The following is a 14,807-nucleotide window of genomic DNA, read 5'->3' as shown; positions in this document are numbered from 1 at the left end:
TGGCGTAGCTAGGGGGGTCTGGGTGGTCCTTGGACCATCCTGAAATTTATCTACAGCCTATATATTATAACAAAAAATGAATAAAATTTAATTTGAATAATTAAATACAAATGAAAGTTTTACTATTGAATCACCCTGGATTATTGAGCTGGCTACGCTACTGTGTAGTGATAAGGTCCGCTTGGATATAAACGGACCGAGCGAAGTTGCGGTGCACCCCGATCCCATCGGGGTGATTGGCTTTTCTCATAAAGAGACATATGTCTCGAAGCTCCGCCTCTTGAAATTTTGTGTTGGCAAATTGGCACATATGGAAGGGGGGCGGGGTGACGGACTTTCTTGTACGAGACATATATCTTGGAGCTCCTCTTCTTGAAATTCTATGCTGGAAAATTGGCACATATACAGAAGGAAATGTAAGCAAAATTGTAGCTAGTCCCCGAGGCGATGTGCCACGACATTCATTCTGCTAGATCTCCACGTGTCTAGATATACTTCTTATGTATCTAAATAATCATAGTTAAAAAAACTTTCTACAATTATTTAGCTACAGCTGGGTTGCTGCATTTAATACCTACCTATTATTTTTCCTTGAGCAAGTTGATTTCTTCATGCGGTGTTTGAATATCATATCTCAATATATATACTAGTAACTGCTCAACCATCAATTCGACTGGCATATATATACTTGTAGGAGCCAGCAGGGAGAGAGTCGTGAGTATCCATTTCCATAGTGGAAGTAGATGGAGAAGATCATGATAGCCAAGCTTTGGGAGATTTTTCTTATGGTTTTGGTCTTCACGGGGAGCGCGCAGGCGGCAGCCGACGGGAACATGAGCCGTGGTGGTATGAGGCGGCTCGCCGGGGCGCCGGTCGCCCCAGTGCCTATCACCCTCCTCACGTCCGCCGTCGGCATCGGAGCCGGTACGTACATGTACATATGCTTATAACAATTTTGAGTTAACCTTTAGTAGTACTTTTTCGTTCAGAACAAAATTGTTTCTTCTTAGAGTACGTCTAGTCAGTGACGAATCTTGTAAGAAAATGAAGGGGGCTTAATGTTAACCACATGAAGGAAAATGCGCTGACTCTTAGTTGTTTAGTTTAAATTATGTTTTTTTATGATGAATATTAGTAAATTTTGTTTTAAAAGTTTTGGAGGGGGGCTTCAACAACAGGAAATCAGGTGAAAATCCATCACCACAGACCCACCAACCTTCTAGATTTTCATATACCTTGCATAGAAAATCTACTTTCAACCTTTCGATTTGCAAAAATTGCACCAAATTTAAATTCAAGCGTTTCAGGCAGTTTTTGCACTCTGTCTATATCTATCTATATCTATATAGCATATAAAAAGGGCCAAAGGGGTAGACACAACAGATCTCAAGCATATCCTACCAATTAATATCCTACAAATATGAATGTACAATCAATATTATACCATATATCAACATGCAATTAATATATCCACATGTAATGATACCTAGTGTTTAATTGTACATGATTACTACTGTTGAATTTGTTGGATCCTTACAAATTCACTCTTAATTATTGCACATTACCTACCAAAATATTCTCACTAAAAACTTACTATCAAATCTTTAAAATTTATAGTACAAGATTTTATATTAAACCCTGCAAATTCACCATCACTAATTAGGCATTTATTATGTTGCTCAATGATGTCAGTCTTGCAAATCTTCCAAGAGTACAATTTAAATATATAGTTTCCTTGATCCCTAAGACTCTTGAATGGTACATATACCCGTAACCACGGCTTGTGTCATGTCTTCTGTGACCTGTACAATTTTAATAAATTTATAAGAATGCTGAATGCCATAAGTAATTAAGTTTACTCTGCTTTCATAACTTGGTTGGGTTTTTTTTTCGTAACTTGATCGATTTCTCGTTAGGCTAATTTTCTCCGAACAAGGGTGGACGATCTGTTGTGTATAAAATGAAAAACAAACTGTATATATAGCCGCAGCTGGTATGATCCATATGTAGTGTAAATGATGTGCAGTGTGCATGGACGGGACGCCGCCGGCTTTCCACATGGATCCGGGCTCCGGTGAAGGGAAGAACCGTTGGATCGTCCACCTAGAGGTACATACGCTACATATATGTAAAGACATGCATGTTGTGTCTCAGCATATGATGCATTTCACCAAATCAACCGACCAACATGCTGCACTGCACTCAGGGAGGCTCATGGTGCGAGAGCCTGGGGTCGTGCCTGTACCGCAAGGCGAGCCGCCTCGGCTCGTCGGATCTCATGAACAAGGAGCTGATGTACTTCGGCGGCATCTTGAGCTCCAGCCCCGCCGAGAACCCTGGTTCGTACTTCCTCCGTTTCAAAATAAGCACTTGGAGTTCTAGCTTTATTCTAAGTCAAAACTTCTTGTATGTGTCAATGTGTGTGTGCCCATTATTAGATTTCTTCAGCTGGAACCGGGTGATGATCCGGTACTGCGACGGCGCGTCTTTCGCCGGCGAAGGCTACGACGCGGGCACGGGGCTCTTCTTCCGGGGCCAGCGCATATGGAACGCCGTCATGCAGCACCTCCTCTCCATCGGGATGTCCTCCGCGGATCAGGTGCTGCTGACGGGGAGCTCCGCCGGGGCCCTGGCGGTGGTGCTGCACTGCGACCAGTTCGGCGCCTTCTTCGCCGGCCGGGACACCACCGTCAAGTGCCTCGCCGACGCAGGATTCTTCCTCGACGCGTACGTACACATGCATTGCATGCATGGCTTTTTATACCCATCCAATGTAAATATTGAAGTGCATTTGTCTATCATTGTTCACCCGGCGTATATATACATGCAGCGTCAACGTCGCCGGGGGGCGTACCTTGAGATCCTACTTCGGAGGCGTCGTGGCCACGCATGGGGTGGCTCAGAACCTGCCGACGAGTTGCACCGATCATCTGAACGCCACCTCGGTGCGTAACGTGAATACAGTGTTGAATTCCTCTACTGATCAAGAACTCAACTGACCCCTACCAATCTTCATGTGCACATGCAAGCAGTGCTTCTTCCCGCAGAATATAATCGGCGGCATAGATACCCCAATCTTCGTGCTGAATGCAGCCTACGATACCTGGCAGGTAGGAAGCTATATATCTATTGACCTGACATCATCCAAGCCTATGCTTTTTCGTTGTCTGTGTTGACAGTATTGTCCACACACCCGTACTGACAGTAAATAACAAATGTATAATTCAGATCCGGGAAAGCCTGGCCCCGGACGGAGCCGATCCCAGCGGCGCCTGGCGAGCCTGCAAGTCCAATCGTTTAGCCTGCAACGAGTTACAGATGAACATCTTGCAAGGTACACATACATGGATTTGTTAATTTAGCAGCAACGTACGAAACGATGATCCGAGTTCTGAATGCCACATGTGTATATCAATCTGTACCTATGAGTGCAGCCTTTAGGAACCAAATGGTGGTCACTGTGCTACGCGTCGTCTCCCGTTCCAGGAGCAACGGGTATTTCATAAACTCGTGCTTCACTCACGGCCAGACCGAGAACCCAGCTACTTGGAATGCATATGACTCTCCTGCTATTCAGAACAAGGTACCTACTTGCTACCCCTTTAATTTTGAAGTGGATTATGTAGTTCATCACCGTCGGTTCACTTCATGTTTTGTGGTGTTCTTGCGTCCGTCCACAGACAATCTGGAAATCTGTGGGTGACTGGTACTTTGGCCGGGCTGAAGTGAGGGCCATCGACTGCGCCTACCCCTGCGATTACACATGCTATCACGACATGGAGGACCAACTGATTTGATGGAGAAAAAGAAGGGAGAATATACATTACAGCTAGCAGAATGATTACTCTTCAGTGACTTTGTGTCTTGTAATACTACTCCCTCTGTCCGAAATTATTTGTCGCACAAATGGATAAAAATGGATGTATCTAAAACTAAAATACATTTAAATACATCCATTCCAATGACAAATATTTTCAAACGGATGGAGAACTATTTTGGTGTGTGTAATTTCTTCTGTCAACTCAAAGAAGATGAGCTCAAGCACATCCTCAAAGAATTGTCAAGGTCAAGTAATTAAAATCAATGAGCTGGCAATAATAATTAGTACCCGTTCCGTATCTAAATAATTATAGTTAAAAAAAACTAAACTAGTTCTTTTCAACTATAATTACATATAGGTACAGAAAAAGTACATTATACAAAACGCCAAAGCGTCAACACCGCGTAACTTGTCGCAGGGACACCTTCGCTTCTGACAGACCGGAGCCGCGACCGTTCGGACATATTTCAAGTGGCCGGACAACATTGCACAAACCACTACCTTCAACCATTTCACCTGCTTCCCTTTCCTAGTCAAAGTGGCCGGACATATTTCGCATATTTCGCAAATTCATGCACCATAAATATGTTTTACTCATCATACAATTCTGTCGACAAACTTGTACATCAAGACACCAAGGCTACCTAGCGAAGATGCTCAGTTATCCGGGTACTTCATATACATTACGAGCACCCTCATAAGAACAGGCCACATCGAGCCATGGGTCAGCTCGGACAAATTGGAGTTAAACTACAGAACATGTACATTGTATGATCAGACCAAAGAAAGGGGGGCAAAAAAATGGAGCATGTTTCCTTGACACTGAATACAGTCTGTAATATGAACATGCACACTGACTGCATTAAGATACTTTTCTCCAGTATAAATAAGCTTTATCAAGAACATCCAAGGAGAGTGCACATATGTATCATGCTCAAGGACTCAGGGTAAAATGAAACCCTAGTTCAGGTTTGGGTAAGATGGATTCTGTTAACCACGCAACAAAATTAGGCCCAAAAATGTATGCATCATCCAGTGCATGTTTACACCCTTTCCATGTCAGCTCTTCTAAAATGAAGGGCCCGCAAGCCCCCTCGTCATCTAAATAGAGAGTGTGACCAAGGAGGATTGAACCACTGTGTGCTGCTCGCTCATCTAGCGTTGCTTGAGTCTGTCTTGTAGCCCTTTTAGACCTCCACATAAGCTATCACCCATGGGGCAAGCATCTACAAGGATCATGTCAAACTGTGTACCCAAGTTGAAAATTACTATGCTCAGTTGATCTTGGGCTTTGGCCTCCTTGGTCGCAAAAGAAACCAAAGCAACCCAAAAACAACTATAAAAGCAGGGATGGTTGTCATGTCTAGCTGTACGTCAATTTTCCTTTGACGAGCACATTTTGCAGGGTGTAGACTTGAGATGGTTGAGTTCACAGCATGAGAAAATCTGACAGGAAAAAAAACACAACATCAGAATAACCGCGCATGTACCAGATCATTCCAGTTGGGGACACAACTCGATATGATAAAACAAATACCATCTTGATGTAATTCGCTAACATGGACCTTAATGAGTTGCAGAATATATTTTTAAAGCTCAAGCTTGAGCTTAATCGCTTTTGTAAGCAGCTAATTGCATTTCATTCCAACAATAAATAAATATTCCACAAATGGACATTATCAAATTCTACTTCACATAACAAAACAAATCAGATAAGACGTATAATAAATAAAGTGAAAGCACAAGTAGTACTTACCCATTAGAAGCATCCTCGAGCGACGACATGAGCTTTACCGCATCACCATACCGCAACCCTTTAGACATAAAGGCAACCTACAAACAAAACATTAGCCGCCTATACCAAAAATAACATAGGTAAAAGAGGCATATCAGACAACAATTTACCCTTCTCCACATGTTAACAACAGAATTGTACTTTTCAACCATCACGCTCTCCTTGGTCTTGAAAATTTTAAAGCATTGTTCAGCTGCAGATTGTTAAGGTTACAACAACAACAAAGCCTTTTGGCCCAAGCGAGTCGGGGTAAGCATTGTTAAGGTTAATAGAAAAATAAAATTGATTGAAATGCAAACATCCCTGTTACAGCGCTTTTGGCTAGGCTAGGTTTGAAGCCACAACGTCCACTACAGTATAAGTTGGACTATTAATTGGCTAACATGGACGTAAATTGTGCACAAAAAAAGTCTGTAGTAGCAAAAAACTGGATAACATATGAATATTGGCAAGTTGTACAAAAAAAGATATTTTGGCAAAATTTTGATAGTACACATAATTTTCTGCAGTGTGCATCAATGATATTTTCCCAAAAAAAAACAAATGTGCATGTGTTTTTTTTTCAACTGAGAGTATGTGACCCAAGTAGTTAAGTTCAAATCAAGCAAAGGTATTACTCGCCACTAATTTTCAAGAAATTGAATGATAAGAAAATTAGTAGGATACATGTCCTCTCTGTTATCAATCGTTGAATTGCTGAATTGACCACTCGTATGGATTCCTCCACTCCAGTAATAATATAGTTCCGAGCAATCACATCTTGCTGAAATTCTGAAAGTCGCCAACCTTTAGAACTAATAGATAAGGGGTTACAACCCACAGACCATGTCCAGTCCTAAAACATCAGAACAGTAAGAAGGTATGAGAAAAGGAAGGTGCTCGAAAATTACACGCGCAAGCAGGTAAAAAAAGGGGCGAAATAAAATAATGAAGGAATGCTAACAACAATGTGAATTAGGTCACAGACAAGATATAAAGCTGCAATGGACGAAAATATAGAAGTTGTCAACAAGCAATGATGGACAATTCGACACAATTAAGTAATAAAAAATGGAAAATATATTCTAAAATACATATATCATGCAAAGTAAATATTTATTGACCTAGAAAGGTGGTAAATGCCATAAAATTTACCTTACCTATGACATTTAGCAGTAATTTTTCAAGTTTTATCTTGGCAAATATAAGTAAGTTGAACATATCAAAAGTATTTCAGCAATATCTGGCACAGATGAAAACTGTTAATAAAATTGTATGTAACATAACTATTCCCTTTTTCATGCATGTGGTTTGGTGGGTGGATTACCTACAAGTAGCTCCAATGGAATTAAACACTACATATGATGAAAAGATAGCAGGTGTCACATGTACTAGAGGAAGGTAATCCATTCTGGATCGAACATCAAGTTAAGCCAACATGCACAATGGTATGTTTGCCTGGAATACTGGGATTGCAGATCATTGCAAGAGAATCATAGGATTGTGAAGACAGCATGTTGCTATGATATTGGTATTAGAGTTGTACATACTTTTCATGCATTAGTTGTGTAATAACCCTATTATGTAAGGGGTTTCTGCATATTTTCTACACCTGTACGTGTATGTGGATCATGGGATTATATTGACATCATGTTACTTGGATATTGTTATTACAGTTGTACATACTTAGCAACGATCATCTAGAAAATGACACAATCGTACAAGGGGTTTCTGCATATTTTCCACACTCAGCCTATGGCCTCATGGAAATAAAAGTTGCATAGTTCCTTGCATGGTATCAGAGCCTAGGTTTAGGTATTGTCTTTGTCCCGATAATATATGTTAGGTTTAGGCATGAGAGATATATGTTAAACATTAGTCAACAAATAATTAAAGTATTAAACTGATAGACATGAAAGGCAAAACAAACCTCTGATGCAGTTTCATGAGCTGAGCTATAAGCCAGATGCGAAGGAAGTAAACCAGATACATATTCAGCAGATGCAGCAATAGCCGCCTTAACTGGTTTCCTGTTTACAGTGTGTTATTAGTACCATTAATGCAGTTGACTATGATGGCAGACATGTACGTGAACCAAGCTCAAAATGAGAAAAATAGGTCCAATTATGTCTATTCAAATGACTGAAGTCAATGAATCAGAATTCAAATTTAAATAGGAAGTTAAATGCTTACCCGCTACCTTTTAGACAAATGGAATGTTTAAGCTCTGGTAAATGAAAATGAGGCTAGGATATTATATATTGCAAATGGAACAAGCCAGCAAACTCGTAAGTCTGAGCTCTAGAATGGTAGCTCGCGAGGTTAACACCAATGTTCCCATAAAACTAATGCATAATACTACCAATCATACCTCAGATCCCACAAGATTGACCTCCCATTGCATTGTATGTGGCTTTCCCAAGAATCGACATCTGACTGAACCACGACGACCATGTTTGGAAGAGCCTTAGCTTGGTAATGTTTATCCAGTAATAGGGATTCGCTATGTATGAACCAGAATACTGGAACCTCCAATGTTGACCTGTGATTTGTATGTTCTCCTGTGAATAGAAGCAAAGAATAGTTTATAATAATCCATCATACTGTAGCTGTGACGGTGGCCTAGGAAGTCATGACTAATACAAATGCAATTCAACATAGTAAAGACTTGCTCCATTTCTCTACTAACAAATCCCAGAGATGATAGTACAGAACAGCATGAACTATGCAAACACTACCTTAACCTAATGGCATTCTTCAGGCTAAACAGCATTAAGTGCCCAGGATTATGAAAAGCAAAATGTAACAAATATATACCTTTAAGTGCAGTTTGCTCACTTAACTTCTGTAACTGGTGCTGGAGAATAGCAGAATCGAGGTATGTACGGACTGTGGACCTATAGGTACCATTGACCAATAGAAGTGGAACCGCGGCTGCACGACGAGCCATAGAAAATGCCATCATCAATGCTGGTTCCTCTGACAATGACAGCCTGAACATGAAAATGCAGAATTCAATCTCGTAAGAGTGGGAAAACAATATCAATATAGGTAATGTCCATATAGTCTTTGTGAACTACACAACATAGTCTGTGAGGATGTCAAGAAAACTGTAAGAAACACACAAGGCACAACACTTTCTGGATTTTCCTGAATTTATATTCCTTGTATGTGAAAACTCGATTTGGCTCTTGGGTGCCAGTGACCTCGCTATCCGGGGTACCTAGTTTGACCCAGCATCCATCTGTGTCTCGCATCTAACCCATGCTGGTCCAGTTAAAAAGATTGAACACGAGTCAGTATATAGATAACTAGGACCATATTATTCCTTGCTGTGCCAGACACATTGATGTGCTGGTCCACTATTACTTATCTCATGTCTGCCTTCAGCTGAAAACGGCCTAGGTAGCTAGATTTAGTTGTCAGTATTGTTAATCCATCCACATAAACAAGTTCAATTAGGTACTCCTAATGTACTGTGTGGAAGAAAGTACTCCTGACATACTTGTTATTGTATAGCTGCCAATAGAACTTCTATTCATGGATTACAACACCATCATGTTAACAAGCAATGACAGATACTGCTTGAACTCTAATCATGACTTACAGTCAGTTGTTAACTAACAGAATGCCACGTCAGATATTTGTATCAATCCACGTGAATCCTTGCATGGTTAGAGGTACCAAAAACTTAATTAGCAGACATTCAAGACAAATTTGTAACCACTATGAAGGATTGACTACACAAACAATTTGGTACAGCACACATTAACAGAAGCCCCACCGAAGTTCCTTACAATGATGTTCCTCTTTTTTGTGTGTGTGTGTGTGGGGGGGGGGGGGGGGGGGGGGACATAAATTGTCACGCAAGTTGTGGATTCATCCATCCCAGTTGAAAGACTCATGCCTGAGTTAGCATAAGAGAAAAGAAGTGCATGGATTTCACATGCACAGACAGATCACAAGTAGATGCACATGAATTTCACATACAAGTTCTATCTTCATTAGTTTTAAACCCTGTGGTAAGTTTATCATTCAATATTAGTAGCACTTCTTTTGCTCTTGCTGATGGACAAAGTGCAAGTAACGGGCTATGAACCAAGATTGAGAAAATGAAGTACACGTACATGTGTTGGGTAAACATTGACTTCTGAGACGGTAACAACAAAGAACTAAGGCCATCCCTGATGGATTTTACATTAATGGGCAACTGCTTTATGTTCCTGACTTTCTGCAAAAGAAAAAGGACAATGCAGCGGGTGAGTAACTTTATTGATATTGAAAAGATAAGCAAAAGAAATATAATAGCTACCTCTTGTGTGACGAAGTACAACTGAAATGATAGCTTCTCATAGTAATGGTATGCTCTGTGAGAAACAGATGGAGCAATTACATGCCTCATAGAGCCCCATAATGTTGACCCTAAGTGTGCAAGAAATGAATCACGAGCCACTGTGTAACTATGATGTTCCTGGAATTCAAAGATGAAATTCTGCTATTATAGACTACTTATAAAAATACTGTTATTAAAAGAATGGTTAACACTAGGAAAGTGTTGATATTAGCAGAAAAAGGAGTTCATATTAAAACACAATTCTAGTGTGATTCTTCATCCTGCTTTTTGTTATTGTGCACGTCTTACTCTCTGCCTTCCATTCGGTTCCTCTGTGAACTGTGATGCATGGCCAAACCTCATCATAATTCCTTCTTACAAAACCATCCGTCTAAGGATGCCTTGCTCGCTCCCCTCCGCCCCCCTAGTCTAGACCCACCAACCTCGCCGCCGACGAGCTCTCGTCGGTAGCCCTCCTCTCCCAGCCCCCCCCCCCTCCCTGCCGACCTGTGGCGTCGGCAGCTCAGGTGACCTCGCTCTAAGGTCCACCGCGTCCTTCGCGACACAGAGGTCGATGTTGATGGCTTCCAGCTTCCACGGCGCAGAAACCGCCGCCGCCGCGCATGTCATGAGCCCTCCCCCCCCCCCCAACGCACAGCCGCAGCCCATCACCGGAGAAGAGCGCCAGCCTCTGTTTCCGCTGCCTCGACCCCGTCCACCCCGTAAGGCACTGCACAAACGACATCCGCTGTCGGCGTTGTCTCTTCCCCGGCCATGGCTCTAGGGACTGCTACAAGTTCCACTGCGGCGTGCTCCGTGCGCCCCCTCGCGCCTCCCGGCTCTGCACCCACCTGCAGCGGCGCGCATCGCCACCGTGCCGGACCAGCCCTCTGCCCCGTGCGCGTGGTCATGCCATATGCTCTGCGGAGAGGGAGGAAGCCGAGATCGTTCTCCGCCATGGGATGGCGGCCTCCATCACAGGGACCACGCCTACAGTCACCCCTGGCGGTCGAAGACATCTTGCACTCCTCCCTCGACCTCCAGCCCGACGACTTCACCATCCATATGCACCACCGAAGGACTTCCTCGTCATATTCTCCACCAACGAGACCATGAATCGACTTGCGGGCGACCGCATCATCAACGGCCCCGGCTTCACCCTGTCGCTCCGCCCATGGAACAAGCTAGCCCACGCGGACATTAGCTCCTTCAAACAGACCATCCAGTTAGAGCTTCATGGCATCCCGACGCAGGCTTGGCACCTTTCCACCGTTGAGCACCTGCTCTCGGCACCAGCTGTTGGATCGAGAAGCTCCACCTGAGCACGCAGTCGCGTGCTGACCTCGCCGTATTCCAGCTGACAACGCGCACGCACGACCCGGCCAGCATCCGCCGTGAGGCCGTCCTGGAAATCATGGAATATGTCCCCACCCACAATCGTGCCCTGCCGCCCACCATCCGCACACTCATCTACCCTATGTCTATCAAGGTCCTCGGAGCCGTCGTTGATCACGCCGCTTCAGCCGCTGACGGCAACGACGGAGGTCCAAGTGTTGGCGCACCCAGTGGTGATCCCTGCGAGGAAACACGCCGGGATAGGGCTGGACACAATCACGGCCGCCGCCATAGACGCAAGCGAGAGCGTACATCCGACGCCCACGACTGGCACGCGGACGGCATGGCCATCGATTCTGCAGGACGAAGAGCCACTGGCCATCGCGCCCATGCCCGTCCTGATGGAGTTGTCGCCGTCGCTGGTTGCCCTGACTCCCGTTGTCGTACGGTTGAGACGACGCCACCGCACGACCGTGCTCTGGGACGTATGATGGAACCCAGGCACGCAGCAGGTGGGCAACGGCGTTCTCGTCGTCTTTCCAAACAGGGAAGGCACGGTGGAAAGAAAAGGCTACCAGTAGAAGCAGCCAGTCGCGCAAGGTTGCGCCTCTACTCGCTGGCCCACCCGAACATCCTAAGGTGCCTAGCCCGGTGCCAGATGGCCCGACCCCATTGGCGGAGAACCCTCCCTCGGTTGCGCCGCCGCTATCGTGATGCGCACGTGACCAGGGTCATGCGCTGGACAGTGAGTTCCCCGGTTCGGACATCCCCGTCCCCGAGGATGATCGCCTGCTCATACACAAGGCAGCAGCCCATGCACAAGGGCCCTCGCCTCCACAACCCTACTCATACCCTTGATGATTTAGAAACACCGGAATGACTGTGTCTTCGACAGAGCCAACCCCTCGATTGTTGCACTTATGACTAGGATCAAGGATGAGGCAGCCCTTTGGGCCAGAGCCGGAGCACTGAGGCTTAAAGGCCCACATGTACATGACTACATGAGTAAATGTGTGCTTAAAAAGTGGCAAAATTGCATGCTCTCTGCTATAAAAATACAAGTAGTTGGACCAAGCTTGCAACAAAAGTATAAGTTGGACCAAACTAACCTCAGAGGTATCTTTAAACAAGTTCCATTTTTCCATCCTCTTCAATGCATCAAGAGCTTTCTTCTTATTAATTTCTTCAGAATCTCCACTATGGTATCCCTCGAGTTCATTTTTCAGCTCGTGCATTCTCTGATCGAGTTCTGAGCGGAAAAATGAAGGTGGTAATTATGTTTCCGATAAAGTAATATTATGAACGGGATAAGACTCAAAATGTAATTTACAAACGCTTCTGACAACTTGACCAATTTTCTAGAAAACCAGGAATAAACAGGGTGAATTTGTTAGAACTAATATTGTTATTATCGTAAACATATGCATGCATGTCAGGGAGGAGCAGCTGTGCTAGCTTGCCTGAAGCTTCTAGCCAGCTATATCATAACTTTTTTTAAGGAAAAGAAATACCAGTTACTTAGTAGCTTTCACAATTCATATGGAAACATGATGTTTATGCTTTTTTGGGTGGGGGTAGGGGTAAATACTTAATCCCTGGTGTGAGCTCCTAGATCAGAAAGAATAAATAAACAAGTAATATGAAACAGGGGTGTATGTGTGCTAAGGAGTATTAGTATTGGTCTAAGTCTCCTTACATATTCGTACAATCGTACTGGTTAAGATTTCCTTGTACTCAAAGTTTCTTTTTATATATATTCTCCCCATGGGCTATGCAATACAGATGAGTTGCTTCTTAACAAAGTACACAACTTAGACGACAGATATCACCTACAAGTTTACCACTATGTAGGATAGTTAAAACAAAGGTGCAAATTTATGGGCATCCGGAAGTACCTTTGCAAAGGGCAAGTTGTATCTTTCTTTTCATGCAATGCTTGAAAGCAAAAAGTTCATATACATCAATCTCTGCCAATAGGATATCCACGGCATGGTAATCCTGAACCAAAGAAATCACAGGCCATATACAAATCAAGAGCTAGTTTCATTTTTCAAGATGTGACAATACAACAGAAAAGGAATAAAGGTGCTCGGTAAAGGCAGTTAGGTCGTCATTACGCTGTGAGAGATTAACCAGCTGTAAGGCGGCTTAACAACAGTTCTGGCATCATAAGTATCGTTTTACACAGTAAAGTAAACAATTTCGAGTATCCCAAATCTTTCTGCTCCCTCTCTTCTTACCTGTCATGCTATAAGGCTGCTGTTGGAGATGGCGCTTGCTCGTGCCCAAAAAAAGCGTTTGTCTGCCCTAAATTTTTTACTCCATGTTTTCGCGCCCAAAAATAGGGCTACTGTTGGAGATGCTCTAATGTTTCATAAATATCCTCACTATAGTGGTTGGGGTAAGATAAGAAGAAATTTGTAAAGCAGCACCACCGTCCTTTATTACAAAATCTACTATGCTCCATCAAGGAGATCAGAACATAAAGGTGTCTCAGTTGATATTAGATTGAGTTGACCGTAAAGAATATCTAAACGAATACTGATAGTACCTCGCCAACAGAAGAAAATCTTTCTCTGATTGTATCTTGTAGATTTTCCTCAGCCTCTTCCTCTGTGATTTCTGCATTAGATCAACTAAAATCACTTCATGCTTAACAAACAAATTAGTCAGAAATTCCTGTGCTACAGAACATTATTGTAGACGTACACTAGAGAAAATGCACTCTACAGCTCAGTCTGTCACCTGGACAAGCCTACTTACTAGCACTCGCTTGGGCTCTCATACCTGCTTCCGTCGAAAGATATAACACGGAGTTGCAATATACGACCCTTAAGCATCATATGCTCTTATTCTATGTTTGAACTCTATGCAGCAAAACTAATCCAACCGCTACCACACCTGTGCCCCACAGTCCACTAATTTGACCAGGGAGTTCATTTACGCACCATGCAAATAGGTTAATGCCCTCAGCAATAGCCCATTTGTTCCGATAAATGCCTGGAACCCCCTCGGTAAACATTCAAACCGTTTACCCTCCAGAGACCAACATGCATTTGTGCCGATAAAGCAATGGTCATAATCCAGTAATATTCACAACACCCACATCAAGTTGCTCGGCCATTTGACGGACCTCAAGCATTATATTATAAATTCACTCCTTGAACTGTCTATGTGAGACTAATCCGATACTAACCACCAGTAAGTTAGCCTTTTGGCCATACTGCAGGAATTGGGCTTGTTACTGGGCTTCCAACCCCTGCTTGTTTGCCAGTAATAAGTTGGGAAGTGAACAGCGCCCAGTGCATATCAAGCAATTCCTGGTATGCTATAACAAACATGATATATCGAGTTATCAACAAATGACATCCATCGTACTTTTATGATAGCCAACTTTCTTTATTTGAGCAAGACATTTGTTCTGGATGGTTTCCCCTTAGCGCAGTCAACACATCACTATACACTGTCTTAACTTGTGTTCAGACATTTCACCAGTTAATAACACAACATAATAACTGGTGTACTCTATATAAAGCTAACAAAAT

General features: G+C 43.2%; 2 protein-coding genes across 2 annotated transcripts in view; one reads left to right on the top strand and one right to left on the bottom strand.

Annotated features, from left to right (window-relative positions):
* Window positions 1–695: 695 nt before the first annotated feature.
* LOC123453099 (pectin acetylesterase 3-like) lies at window positions 696–4,101 on the top strand. Its single transcript, XM_045129856.1, has 9 exons — window positions 696–924; window positions 2,027–2,109; window positions 2,207–2,339; window positions 2,439–2,727; window positions 2,831–2,945; window positions 3,033–3,110; window positions 3,229–3,334; window positions 3,435–3,583; window positions 3,681–4,101. The coding sequence occupies exons 1-9, from the start codon at window positions 744–746 to the stop codon at window positions 3,795–3,797; spliced, it is 1,251 nt and encodes a 416-aa protein (XP_044985791.1). The 5' UTR covers window positions 696–743; the 3' UTR covers window positions 3,798–4,101.
* Window positions 4,102–4,656: 555 nt separating this feature from the next.
* LOC123453097 overlaps window positions 4,657–14,807 on the bottom strand; it is a 33,198-nt gene continuing 23,047 nt past the window's right edge. The window contains exons 14-25 of the mRNA XM_045129855.1: window positions 13,814–13,884; window positions 13,158–13,260; window positions 12,372–12,511; window positions 9,907–10,065; window positions 9,722–9,825; window positions 8,412–8,587; window positions 7,966–8,155; window positions 7,525–7,624; window positions 6,282–6,450; window positions 5,726–5,808; window positions 5,577–5,653; window positions 4,657–5,266 (exon numbers count right to left, since the gene is read on the bottom strand). Coding sequence (XP_044985790.1) covers window positions 5,095–5,266; window positions 5,577–5,653; window positions 5,726–5,808; window positions 6,282–6,450; window positions 7,525–7,624; window positions 7,966–8,155; window positions 8,412–8,587; window positions 9,722–9,825; window positions 9,907–10,065; window positions 12,372–12,511; window positions 13,158–13,260; window positions 13,814–13,884 — 1,544 coding nt within the window. The 3' untranslated portion in view covers window positions 4,657–5,094. The remainder of the gene's footprint in view (window positions 5,267–5,576; window positions 5,654–5,725; window positions 5,809–6,281; window positions 6,451–7,524; window positions 7,625–7,965; window positions 8,156–8,411; window positions 8,588–9,721; window positions 9,826–9,906; window positions 10,066–12,371; window positions 12,512–13,157; window positions 13,261–13,813; window positions 13,885–14,807) is intronic.

The sequence above is a fragment of the Hordeum vulgare genome, chromosome 5H (assembly GCF_904849725.1).
Source record: "Hordeum vulgare subsp. vulgare chromosome 5H, MorexV3_pseudomolecules_assembly, whole genome shotgun sequence".
NCBI lineage: Eukaryota > Viridiplantae > Streptophyta > Magnoliopsida > Poales > Poaceae > Hordeum > Hordeum vulgare.
Note: the sequence above shows the minus strand (reverse complement) of the source record. Positions and strands in the feature narration are given on the sequence as shown.

Coding starts and splice junctions, on each gene's coding strand:
- LOC123453099 (XM_045129856.1), top strand. CDS start 744: ATGGAGAAGATCATGATAGCCAAGCTTTGGGAGATTTTTCTTATGGTT. Junction 2,110..2,206: donor GTTGGATCGTCCACCTAGAG/GTACATACGCTA, acceptor CACTGCACTCAG/GGAGGCTCATGGTGCGAGAG. Junction 3,584..3,680: donor CTCCTGCTATTCAGAACAAG/GTACCTACTTGC, acceptor GTCCGTCCACAG/ACAATCTGGAAATCTGTGGG.